Genomic DNA, 13,029 nt, shown 5'->3' with positions numbered 1-13,029 from the left:
TCAGCCCGCTGAACCAACTATCTACGTAAGATTGCCGGTTTAGGCTGGATGAGGATTGCGGAAAATCGCGATGTCTGTCGCAAACTTGGGGAGGCCTATGTCCAGCTGTGGATTGCAATAGGCTGAGCTGAGTAGCTTTCTCAATGACTTTTATATGTTTCAAATTAGGTATTTATGCTTTAAATTAGACCTATTTTCGAAGGAGAACTTGGTATATTTAAAATATTGTAGGTAATCTTTGATAATTTTCAATCAGAAACAGCGGTTACCGGTTGTATTTAAAAAAAGATTTTTTAGTCTCTGGTCCTTATATTTATTATCTGTTCACTCTTTCTGACAATGTTACTGTTTACCGCCAAAATTTTAATGTGAAGTAGGTAAGAAGTTTGTTTGAATTTGAAGTTGTTTTCATATGAATGTCAAAGATTCTGCAATTAATAATTATTTTATTATTTGTGTTATACAAATCCTTAATTTAAATCTTGTTAAATTATTAACTGTAACATTTATTTAAAAATCTCAATGTCACTTTTGGAAGATGTTTTCCTTCAAGATGAGGCGAATGAAGCGCAGGAATTAGAGAGAATTATTGAAGGTGATGAATTCGAAGAAAGACCACGTTCTGATAGCGACGATAACAGTGAAAAGGAAGATGAAGCAGGTATTTAGTTGAAATGAATTAACACTGCATATCATTTGTTAGAGAAAACCGCATCAAAATCAGTTGTGTAGTTTTATAGATCAAAGCATACAGACAGTGGGAAGCGACTTTGATTTATAATATGTACTTACCTAATGATTAACTCTTTGTTTATTTTAGATGTCGTATTTGTGTGCTATATGCGAATTTTTTTAGGCACAGTAATATACCTTACATTCTGCATAAAGTTTAAAGTCTGAGGAAGTATTTCAACCTTACAAGAGATCACAGCTAACAATTATGTCTTCATGTAGTGTTGTGTTTAGTGGGATTAAGGTAGCCAGAGCTCCTGATGAGGGTCAAGGGTTTAATGGGTACCTTAAATGGTAACGTGCTTGCAATGCTTTGATGATGTAGGCGACTGAGACATAAGCTACAGTAACTGATTACTATCAGGTGGGCCGTACGGTTGCCTGTTCACCTAATTGTGTATAAAAAAGAGTTGTTTTAAATTATATTGTATGTAATGTATACTAATTATGTCAGTATGTGTTATGTCACTTAAGTTTGTTCATACAAATATTTCAGAGGAAGATAAAAGGCGTGTTGATCCAACAGCAACTAAAAATAAACGAATAATAAAAAATCCCAGATTTGTTTTGAACCCGGCAAGGCTCACCGGACCAAGAGGGATACGAGTCATACCTGATCATTTCAAAGATTTTAAATTTAAAGGTAATACTGTTCATAACAAGAAAATGAATCAATCAATCAATAAATGAAATGTCAAAAGAAAGTATAGATCAGTAATATCAAAATTCAGTTACCCTAATTTTTGATTACTTATATTATTATTATTGTTTGTGGGTCTGATTAGTGCTTGGGATAGATATTTGTATTTGTACAAAGATTTCTATCCGGTTTGGATGACTGTTCTTGTGGGTCTCCACCGTATCTTGGAGAGCACATTAAGTCATTGGTCCTGGACGTATCGTAGATACCTGATAGCGATCGTTATTCATAGTAGGGAACATATTTGCCAACACGCAGTAGAGCAGTGTGGTGAATTAAGCTCTCATCAAGATCCTTCTCCTACATAAAGAAAGAGCTCTACACCCAGCAGTGGGATGTAGCAGGCTGAATGCGATTTTTGATTACTTACATAAAGACTAACATATTATTAAGTGAAAATTAAATGTTTACTGGATTTATTAACATTTTTTTTTAAATTTGAATGACTAGGATAAATAATTATGACCTGCTTTACTAGTTACCGCTAAAGCTATATCATGTTTCAACAGATATGGGATATTTCTATTCGCCACCCGTGAATCTAAATATCATAGTATATTAATTGAAGTGAATTTAGGCCCTTATATTACGTCCTGCTGTTAAACACTTTTCGTAACTTACGTGCAGGATAAACTATCAATACCCAGTGAAACATGTTACACTCTTAGTCTAAATAGTAAATTTTCAACTGTTACATTAACGTATCCCAATCGAATGGATAAAATCACGGTCTTATAGTGGCTTAATAGTTTAAAGCAGCCAGAGGCATGACGCTAGATGGTTTTCACACGTCACGCATTTATGTTTTAAAATATAACCAATTACAACGAAATGTCACTCAATATAACCAATTACAATGAAGCGTCACTCAACTGGTGTGTGCAGTGACCGCACGCATCAATAGCAGTGACCAATGATAAATAGGCTGTGACGTACAGCGGCTTTAACGCAATCGAAAAGTAATGACATTATTGTACTAACCTCTCACCATAGAAATTGGGCTTAGTTTCCTGACCCACATAAAATATACCCTATATAAAACATGAAAATAGGTATCGCTGCTTACTAAAATTTTTTTAAAAGATAATATTTAATTTTTAGGTAAAGGTCATGAAAGAGAAGACTTAGATTTAGTACTTAAAAAGCTAGAGCACTGGGCTTACAGATTATATCCAAAATTTCAGTTTGAAGATTGTCTTAAGAAAATTGAAACACTTGGAAAAAAGAGGCCTGTTATGGTTTGTTATTTTTTTTTTTCCATTTCCATATAAATATTACTTTACCTATATACTTAAACTGTATGTTTGTATGACTGTTTTGAGTATCTATTTTACATGTCTGTCAGGATACCCGTTTAGGGACGGGCAGTAGAATACTATTTCCTACGGCCCGGCAAGAAGGCCTGTCGTAAGAGCCGACAAAATTCTTGAGGTGGTAGGCTCGGCCGTGGCTTAATTACCACCCTCTGGGTAAAGTCGCGCCGCCAAACGGCAATTGCCGTGTTCCGGGGCGGGTCCCAGAGCAGCCATTTGGGGGATGTGTCTGGGTAGTTGTGGCACTCTATGTGACCGATTCTGTCTGCTCATCACCGCCGCATCGGGTGCCTGGCTTCGGAGGGTAGCGGGATCCGAGGCACGGTGCCGCCGCTGGCCGACCGTAGGAAGTTGGGGGCCCAAGTAGCAGAAAAGCCACCTGTGAAAGGCTGCCCCGCCACCTGACGAAAAATCCCAGAATGTTCTACCTTGCCGGTTGGCGACCGGAAGGGAGGACCAGGTAGCCATTCTGGGGGGGCTCGGGCGTCCCCGCAGTCTCCGCGTCAGGCTCCCTACGTGCGGCGGTGTAGAGTCTGACACCTGGTAGGTAGGATGCCGCCTCGTCCAATTCGCATTCCCCAGCACCTATTCACTCCCCATGAAAGCACACAAGAATAAAAAAAGGTATACACAGCGGCTGCACGTCCTCCCACTGAAAGTGCACCTCTCTAACATCCGAGGTCTGCACTCCAATCTCGAATCTGTCCACCACCACCTAGAAACAGAAAAACCGCAGCTGCTGTTCCTCACTGAGACGCAGATCAGATGTCCGGCTGACACGGCGTACCTCAGCTACCCCGGGTATTCTCTGGAGCACAGGTTCATACCTCGTGCCGGAGTCTGTGTGTACGTCCGTGATGACATTTGCATCAAGCGTCTTAAGCACCTTGAGACATCCAGTTACTCCATCCTATGGGTTCTGGTGGACACAGGACAGGAGAAAATCCTGTATGCCTGTGTCTACCGTTCGCACAGTGGAGACGTGGAGACAACTCAGTTATGTGACCATCTTACCCTAACGGCGGATAAGGCTCGAGAGCGTTACCCTTCGGCACAGTTAGTCATCCTGGGGGACTTCAACGCCCACCACCAGGAGTGGCTGTACCCATATCAGGTGACCGACCATGCTGGGAGAGAAGTGCGTAAACTAGCCTTGACGCTGGACCTCACCCAGCTTGTAAATTGTGCTACCAGGGTACCAGACGTTGACTCTCATACCGCCAACTGCTTAGACCTATTTTTAACAACTGATCCAGACAGGCACTCAATAACAGTTTCTGCACCACTGGGTACTTCTGACCACTGTCTGGTAAAATCAATATCCGTCTGTTCCCCACCCGAAGAATCCCCATGTGGCCCAAGACGGGTGTGGCGATATAAGGCAGCGGATTGGGATGAGATGCGTCACTTTTTCTCGTCCTATCCTTGGCGAGAGGTATGCTTTTCTTCTGATGATCCGTCGAGCTGCGCTGAAGCCATTACCGCGGTTATACGCCAGGGTATGGAATATTTTATACCATACTCTGACGTAGCGACGAATGGAAAAGCTCGCCCATGGTTTGATGCGGAATGCTATCGTGCAGAAGCCAAAAAGCGGTCGGCATACACTGCATGGGCTGAAGCTCGAGCGCGCAAGTCTCCAAATTCTCGGAATTTGAAGAAAGCTTTTAACCAAGCCGCCAAGGCATGTAAAAGGACGTTACGCAGGACTAGATTCAACCATATCAGCCGCATTGGGGCCAAACTAGCTTCTTACCCTTCTGGGAGCAAAGCGTTTTGGTCCCTGGCAAAAGCCGTTGAATCTAACTTTTGTCGGCCGTCACTTCCACCATTGCTGAGGACTGATGGATCACTGGCCCATTCTGCAAAAGAGAAAGCGGATTTGTTTGCATCTCTTTTTGCTGAGAACTCGCGTCTGGATGTTGCAGGAAAAGCTCCACTAATCTCAACTCGTGCTGACTGCATTATGGCAGAAGTACGCATACGCCAAAAAGAGATCCTTAAAATCCTGCAAACTCTAGACGTGAACAAAGCCAGCGGACCGGATGGTATACCAGCGATAGTCCTGCGTACCTGTGCCCCTGAGTTGTCTCCACCTCTTACACGCCTGTACCGCCTGTCACTTAAGACTGGCAAAGTGCCGAAGTCTTGGAAGCTTGCCAACGTGCAGCCTGTGCCCAAAAAAGGTAGTCGTGCAGACCCTGTCAATTACCGTCCCATCTCGGTCACATCCATACTCTGTAAGACTATGGAACGTGAACTAAACAACAAACTCTTGGCCCACTTGGAAGGTAACGATCTCCTCAGCGACCGGCAGTACGGTTTCCGCCAGCACCGTTCGACTGGGGACCTTCTAGTGTATGCCACACATATTTGGAGTGAGGCCATTGACAAACACGGCGAAGCACTTGCCGTGTCTCTCGATATCTCGAAGGCCTTTGACAGGGTTTGGCACGCGAGCCTTATAAGCAAGCTTCCTTCATATGGTATTCCACCTGGCCTTTGCACTTGGATTTCTGACTTCCTGAGCGAACGTTCAATACAAGTTGTCCTTGACGGGTACTCGTCGGACCAAAAGGCTATCGACGCTGGTGTTCCTCAGGGATCAGTCTTGTCCGCTACCCTCTTCCTGCTGCATATTAACGATCTGCTCGTCCCCGGTACCTTTGGGTACGCTGACGACTGCACAGTGACGGACAGATACTTTTCGAGTGCAAGGGCTAGTAAGGATGTTATCCAGTCTTGTCGAGAGGATATGGTCAGCCGCTTGAACGTCGCCCTCCAGGCAGTCTCCGAATGGGGCGATGCCAATCTGGTCACGTTCAACGCTACAAAAACACAGGCGTGTGTGTTCTCCTCCAAACGGAGCCCTTTACACCTGGCTCCGACTTTCAGGGATGTTTCTGTGGAAATTACCGACTCCCTACAGCTCCTCGGTGTAGAGCTATCGTCCAATCTGAACTTTGGGCAACACATCGAGTCCAAAGCAAAAACTGCAGCAAAAAAACTAGGTATTCTCTCTAAGGTCAGGCGATACTTCACTCCAGAACAGCTGCTTCAACTATACCAAGCACAAGTTCGGTCTTGTATGGAGTATTGCTGCCATCTTTGGGATGGATCCGCCAAATACCAACTGGCAACTTTGGACTCGGTGGAAAAACGAGCTAAGAGACTCATAGGTGACCCTACTCTGACAGACACCAAGTTGCAGAGTCTCGATCATCGGCGTAGGGTAGCTCGTCTGTCGGTGTTCTACAAAATATATTTCGGTGAGTGTGCGAAGGAATTACACGATCTAATTCCCCCAACAACCTTCCGCCATCGGGACACTAGGCGCGGTCGATCGTTCCATCCTTATGTCATCGATATGCCACCTACGCGCACAAAACGCTTTGGCTCTACTTTCCTGATGCGCACAGCTAAGGAATGGAACTCTTTGTCCGCGTCTGTGTTTCCCGAACGGTACAATCTGGGTGCCTTCAAGGCCAGAGTGAATAGGCTGATATTAGGCAGGCATGCCCCACCTTCGACCGCATCGTCACTTAACATCAGGTGAGATTGTGGTCAAATGCCTGCCTATTTGGCATAAAAAAAAAAATACCATATATTCAAAAGGATAAAAATTATCCACGATCAAATAGGTAATCAAATATTTTAAGGTAGTTTGAAATAATACCTTAACCCTTCGACAGCTGTATGAGTCTGTACTAGAATGGACTATCCTTATATGATCAGAAATTAGACTATCCTCAAGAAAAGAAAAATAATCGACAGCTCACAGAATCAGCATTAATCATTTGAGGCTTGAAAGGGGTGGAGACTCTTTATTGAAATATCCCGTGTAATTCGTATGATTTATTTTTGTTTTATCCACACATTAGGAATTCTAAACAATTTATTAATCTCATAATCAAAAATCGACCATTCCAGCGGGGATCGAACCTGCATCTCCGACTTACCGTGTCGGTGCTTTAGCTAATTAAGCTATGGAACGATGTACTCGCTAATCGAAATTTTTGATATGATGATTTTATATTCGGTCTTACCGACCGTGGCGCCGTCTATAGTGAGTCTTTGATTTAAGAGCCATTTCACAAAAATCCTTAACAATCCGCGAAATTTTAATATTCTGACGTCGTTAATCTCAGTGTTGGATGCAATAATGTAATTTATATTCTTGAAATAGAATAAAACAACCTTTGTTGTAGTAAGATACGCGTAAACGGTCACAATGTATACTTTGAAGTCCTACTTTTCAATAACCTCTACGTTGAAACCGTTAAAAAAAAATATGGTAATATGTGGAATATCATTTTTTGTTGAATAATAGGACAGATTTTTATTCCATTTGTATCTCTATTAATCGATAAAAAAAATTAAAGTTACGAATATTTTCCAAATAAGTACAATTTTAAGAGCGATATTTTTCTTAGAAAACTAAGAAATTTTAACGAAATATCTTCACAAAGTAAACTTAAAATATATATATATTAAAATATGTAATTATTTTAAATACATTTTGTATTAAATAATAAAAAAGATAGTATATATTACCACGCATCAAGCCCAGTGGTGACCGCGTGGTGACTATGGGCAAAACACATGAGTTCACGTTATTTTTGGCGTAAACTTGTGGAGGCCTATGTCCAGCGGACTGTATAGGCTGTAATGATGATGAATGATGATCAAGTCCAGTAAATCAGTCGAGCGCCAGCGCCTCCGTATTTTATTATTATACTCTTTGGCCAGCGCTCTTAGAGGTAAGGTCCACGCCAAATTCTGCGCAGCCGTCTCTTTCGCTCACACGCGCCAAGCGCCTGTTGTTATAGTGTGATAAACCGCATTTGATACTTTCATAAAAATAAAAATATATTACGAAAATGACTGTAAATAATATTATGATAATTTCTGTAAACAAATGTATAATTTAATTTTTTTGCTCACATTATCAATACAAATAGGCATGTAAATCTGTTTGTCTTATTATTTGTTAATTAATATGTTTGCGGTGTCATTGAGTTTATAAAAAAAATTGAAAACGGCAAAATTTGATGGTCTACTTTCATCCAAAACTATGCAACTCACATTCACACACAGATTTTCTGGGGCACAATAAAATGCTATTTTATTCATATCGTAAATATTAGATTCATTCGTAAACTCAAAAAACTAAATCAATAAAAAAAAAATTGTTTCATAAAATTGATTTTTATTTTTATTTTAAATTTATTGACTGTTGTTATAAAACATACTTGAAAATTTTGACAAATTAATTGTGTAAAAAACATTTTATACCATAGTTATTAATTTTTATTATACATTAGAAAATGATCAAGATGATATTTTGGTTGTCACACTATACTAACTAGCACAAAGATCGCGCGGCTTGTACGACTCGCGCGATGCGACCAAATTTACCTAAACTTGCAGAGCGAAAAATTGTGAAATGGCCCTTAAAGTTAAATTATTTTCTCTCAAATATTAAATCGTTTGTGAGATTGTATTATATTATGGCCTCATATATTAATCGTCATTTTCAGTTTTTCAGTTAATTTTGGTATGTTTAGTCTAATCTTTTATTATGATTTTGAGTCTTTTTGAAGCTGAAATAATAATGGCTTGGCTTTCTTAAAAATCTGCACACTGTAATTTATCATTTAATAATAAAAACCTGTACACATGTACTCTGTGTTGTTTCTGATGGTGATCTTTAAATAAATAAATGAAATGAAAATATTTTTTTTCACTATAAGATGATTATTCATACTTAACGAATTTATTACGAATTATATACGACCTCAAAATAAACCAACATAAAACAAAAAAAAAGTGTAGGTTGCAAAACAACAATCTATTTAAAAATTGTTACTACTTAACGTTAGATAACTTTGTTAAAATAAATAAATTAACAACTCAAATCATATAATATTTCAGGTAGATCTAATAAAAATAAGATCAGATCAATATTTAAGTGAGGAAACTGTAGAACAAATTGATACAAGCGATGAGGAAGTAGAAAGGGACGAGTTTGATATGCTGTTACAAGAGCAAATTGAGCTGACACGATTAAATACTCCAGGACCCGTCAAGACCAACCAAGAAAATGGGTAAGACATCTTATTTTAGACATTTTTTCCAGCGTGGTGACTATGGGCAACACACGTGAATTCACGACATTTTTGGCGCAAATTAATGGAGGCCTATGTCCAGCAGTGGACTGCGATAGGCTGTAGTGATGAATGCTCCAATTGTATTACTAAAAAAAGTACCTAAATTAGATTAGTACTTCCAGTATGTATAATGAAACAATGGGAGGACCTTCCGTGACTTTGGTTGCTGTTAAGTATCCGAAACGTCCTGCATCTAAAAAATTTAATAAACCGCTATAAATTCCGAAAAAGTTGTTTCATTATAATGAGTGACTTCCAGCATAGTTTTACCAACCTATTCTACTTAATATATGCTAGTCAGTTAGTCAGTCTGTTCAGCCTATTGCAGTCTACTGCTGGACGTAGGCCTCCCCAAGTTCGCGCCAGACATCCCGGTTTCCCGCAATCCTCATCCAGCCTAAAATATTGTAACCTAATTGTAATGAAACTTCAACAATTAGCATATATACTTTATATCTGGACGAAAATTCTCAGGAGAAACCGCGATGCGCATCTAGTAGTATATAATTAAACTTCAAAACATGTATTTCATTCCAGATCGTTAATAATGCTGAAAGCCACATCATCACCATCAATCAGTAACGAACAGAGGGAAAGAATGTTGAGAAACAGAAAACTAGCAGAAGAAAGGAGATCAGCGCGCCTTAAAAATCAATCTGTTATTGACAACGATAACACACAAAGTCATCAAGAACCTACAACTAGTAATGTGTCTAATATTGATAAACTTGATAATATTAAAATTGATAAAATGGTTGAACATGACATAAAAATAACTATGGTAAGACATCAAGTGTTAGATGGTAAAGAAAGTTCTGACGAAGATAAAGCATTAACAGTAAATGAATCGGTCAGAGCTGATATTCATAATACAGTTCAAAATAATAATAATATTGAAGAAAACTCAACAAACAATGCTGAAGATGATAATTATGATGTGGATAAAGAGAATCATCAAGGACAGGAAATATTACAAAATAATCGAAGATTTGATGAATCTAATGATGATATTGAAGAAAACTTAACAAGTAATGCTAAAGATGATAATTATGATCTGGATAAAGAGAATCATCAAGGACAGGAAATATTACAAAATAATCAAAGATTTGATGAATCTAATGATGATATTGAAGAAAACTTAACAAGTAATGCTAAAGATGATAATTATGATGTGGATAAAGAGAATCATCAAGGACAGGAAATATTACAAAATAATCAAAGATTTGATGAATCTAATGATGATATTGAAGAAAACTTAACAAGTAATGCTAAAGATGATAATTATGATGTGGATAAAGAGAATCATCAAGGACAGGAAATATTACAAAATAATCAAAGATTTGATGAATCTAATGATGATATTGAAGAAAACTTAACAAGTAATGCTAAAGATGATAATTATGATGTGGATAAAGAGAATCATCAAGGACAGGAAATATTACAAAATAATCAAAGATTTGATGAATCTAATGATGATATTGAAGAAAACTTAACAAGTAATGCTAAAAATGATATTTGTGACAAAACTTCTGAAATTCTAACTATTTGTAGTAATAATGGAAATAAATCTATTGAAAATGAGATAAATGGTGCAGAAACAATGAGTTCTAATATACAAGAATCAACGAATAAAGATGAAGTACCAGACCAAGTAAATTTAACAAATCAGATTACATATAAAAATCAAATTTATAATAATGAAAATATTGAAATTTTAATGGATGTTGATTTCAGTGATGATTTTTGAAGTAGAATTTTAAAAAATGTTTCGAGTTTCTTCAGTATGTTGGATAAATGTGCCACATGTGCGATAGATATAACATGGACTGACAGTGACAAAACACAAAACATCAAAATACTACTTTTCTAGGGTAAATTAAGTGTACCATTACCAGCCTGTTTCTTCATTTAAATTATATGGTAAAAAGTAGTGAGTGATCATATTTAGGGTTCTAGGACATACTATAATTGATAATTTTGTCTGAGGGAATATGATAGCCTATAGATTTGCTCACTGCTCCATTCCAGTCAAAATAACTTGAAGATGTTGATGATTCTTTCTTTATTAGAAAGTTATCGTTTGTCATGTGGACAACATTTAAATGTTAACGAGATCTGACGAGTACTTTATGAGTTATATTTAATAGCATGTATTTAATTGGCTAAACGACGCGTTGGCGCAACGGTCACAGCACTGGTTGTGGCTGTTGCCGGTTTGATCCCCGCACATTACAAACATTATTATTAGGCCATACAGATGTTTGCCATGGTCTGGGTGTTTGTGCAGTCCTTGTTAGCCCCTCCCCCCACCGTGCGTCGGAGAGCACGTTAAGCCGTCGGTTCCGGTTGTTATCATGTACACCTGATGGCGATCGTTACTCATTAACTCATAGTAGGGAATATATTCATTGGAGCAGCGTGCTGGATTAAGCTCTGATCCTTCTCCTACATGGGGAAAAAGGCTGGGCAGCAGTGGGATACTACAGATTGCAGCTATTTAATTGAATATTTTTTCGAATATATTGAATGACATTTTGTAACTTTGTTTAAAAATTAAAGGTTAAATTAACTGATGCACATTACAAGATTTATAATTAATAGTTTAATATATTTAGTTATATTTATTTACTTTGTCTTGGCATTCTAATGTAAGTGTTTTATAATGTTATTTCTATTTACTCGTTCATATTCTGTTTTGGATGCAGTTTAGTTTTGTGGACTTTGTTTGAAATAACAAATGTATATTCAAATTTTGATATAGGTTGATTATATGGTGAAGTAGTTGTGTATATACAATTAATGGTTTTTTGTGAATGTGTTTAATATTATGATGTTTATTGATGTTATTATGATGTAGTAATATATGTGTGTGATGTGTTTGATGTTATTGACATTTGTGAATTGAAATAAATAAATTTAATTAGAGTAACTACTTTTTTATTCAAAGAATTTGCAGACACACTATTCTTTATTGTATGAAAACCTGCCACAGTTGCTAATTTCTAATAGCTATAAAATGGTTCGTGTCATTTTTAGGCGCTAGAAATATTTATATTTACGAAATTCTAAGTTTTTTGATTATGGATACAGATAATACATCTCTCTCTGCGAATTAAATCTAATTTTATAGTTTTGTTCGGTATCAAAATAAAAATTAAATAAAATTAAAACAAAAATAAATTAGCACTTTACTAATCATTAAATATTTGTATTTATATCCATAAAATAACGAATATTATAAGTATTGTTGGTAACTTTTTCGTCATAACTCAAATCATAAAGTCAATAAAATAACGGATTGATAAAAGAGATCTACAAGTACAGAAGTTTCTGCAGTTAGGGAATAGAACCACCAATAATCCAATTAATATTTTTATTTATGTTATTTTAACAAATTATGCCTATCATATTAAATGACGCTGTAATATGGTACCTCAGTGAAGCAGTGTGCAGTGGATTAAGCTTCGATTTACATGGATAAAAGAGTAACACCAAAGGTGGATAGACTTATAATAAAGATTCTTTTATATATTCTTATAACGTAACTTTTGAAGATAAATTCTATTCATAAAAAAATATAAATTATGAAATGGATCTTCCAAAAAAAAAAATCTCATTATGAAAGCTACAAAAAATTTCATAATAACCACTTACTTAACAGTAATAAGGAAAATACAGGTAAATAAAAAAATAAACGTCAATTTTAAAAATTTATTCACGAGAGTGCAAATAAAATTGATCTTATCACAGTATAAATATGATTTAGTTTAGCATGCTCGTCTAATTCATAAATAAACCTTATATAACAAAATGCGTGATCTTTGTATGACATAATAACTGGGCACAATTAATATGACGTAACTATTAAATAATATTTTACTAACCTAAAAACTACACACTGAAATAACATTTTCAAATAAGACTTATATAAGGCGAACAGACAACGTTAAAGGAGCTATCAGTTCGTTTGAAGTGGTCAAGATATTTTGATTAATCTTCAAATACAGTTGCTGTATAAATTTCGCGTTTTAGTTTTTAGTCAAAAGTTATACCAGAAGCCTCTTGAGTTTTAAAACATATTAATAACAAAATATGTAAGCAATAGCGGTTATTT

At 36.9% G+C, this 13,029-nt stretch overlaps 1 protein-coding gene across 1 annotated transcript; it reads left to right on the top strand.

Moving 5' to 3' along the window:
* The first annotated feature begins 391 nt into the window (after window positions 1-391).
* LOC123664386 (protein PFC0760c) lies at window positions 392-11,984 on the top strand. Its single transcript, XM_045598932.1, has 6 exons — window positions 392-661; window positions 1,229-1,375; window positions 2,534-2,674; window positions 8,684-8,852; window positions 9,453-10,566; window positions 11,952-11,984. Exons 1-6 carry the CDS (start codon window positions 523-525, stop codon window positions 11,982-11,984), a joined length of 1,743 nt encoding a protein of 580 aa, XP_045454888.1. The 5' UTR covers window positions 392-522.
* The last annotated feature ends 1,045 nt before the right edge of the window (window positions 11,985-13,029 follow it).

The sequence above is a fragment of the Melitaea cinxia genome, chromosome 22, assembly GCF_905220565.1.
Source record: "Melitaea cinxia chromosome 22, ilMelCinx1.1, whole genome shotgun sequence".
Classification (NCBI taxonomy): domain Eukaryota; kingdom Metazoa; phylum Arthropoda; class Insecta; order Lepidoptera; family Nymphalidae; genus Melitaea; species Melitaea cinxia.
Note: the sequence above shows the minus strand (reverse complement) of the source record. Positions and strands in the feature narration are given on the sequence as shown.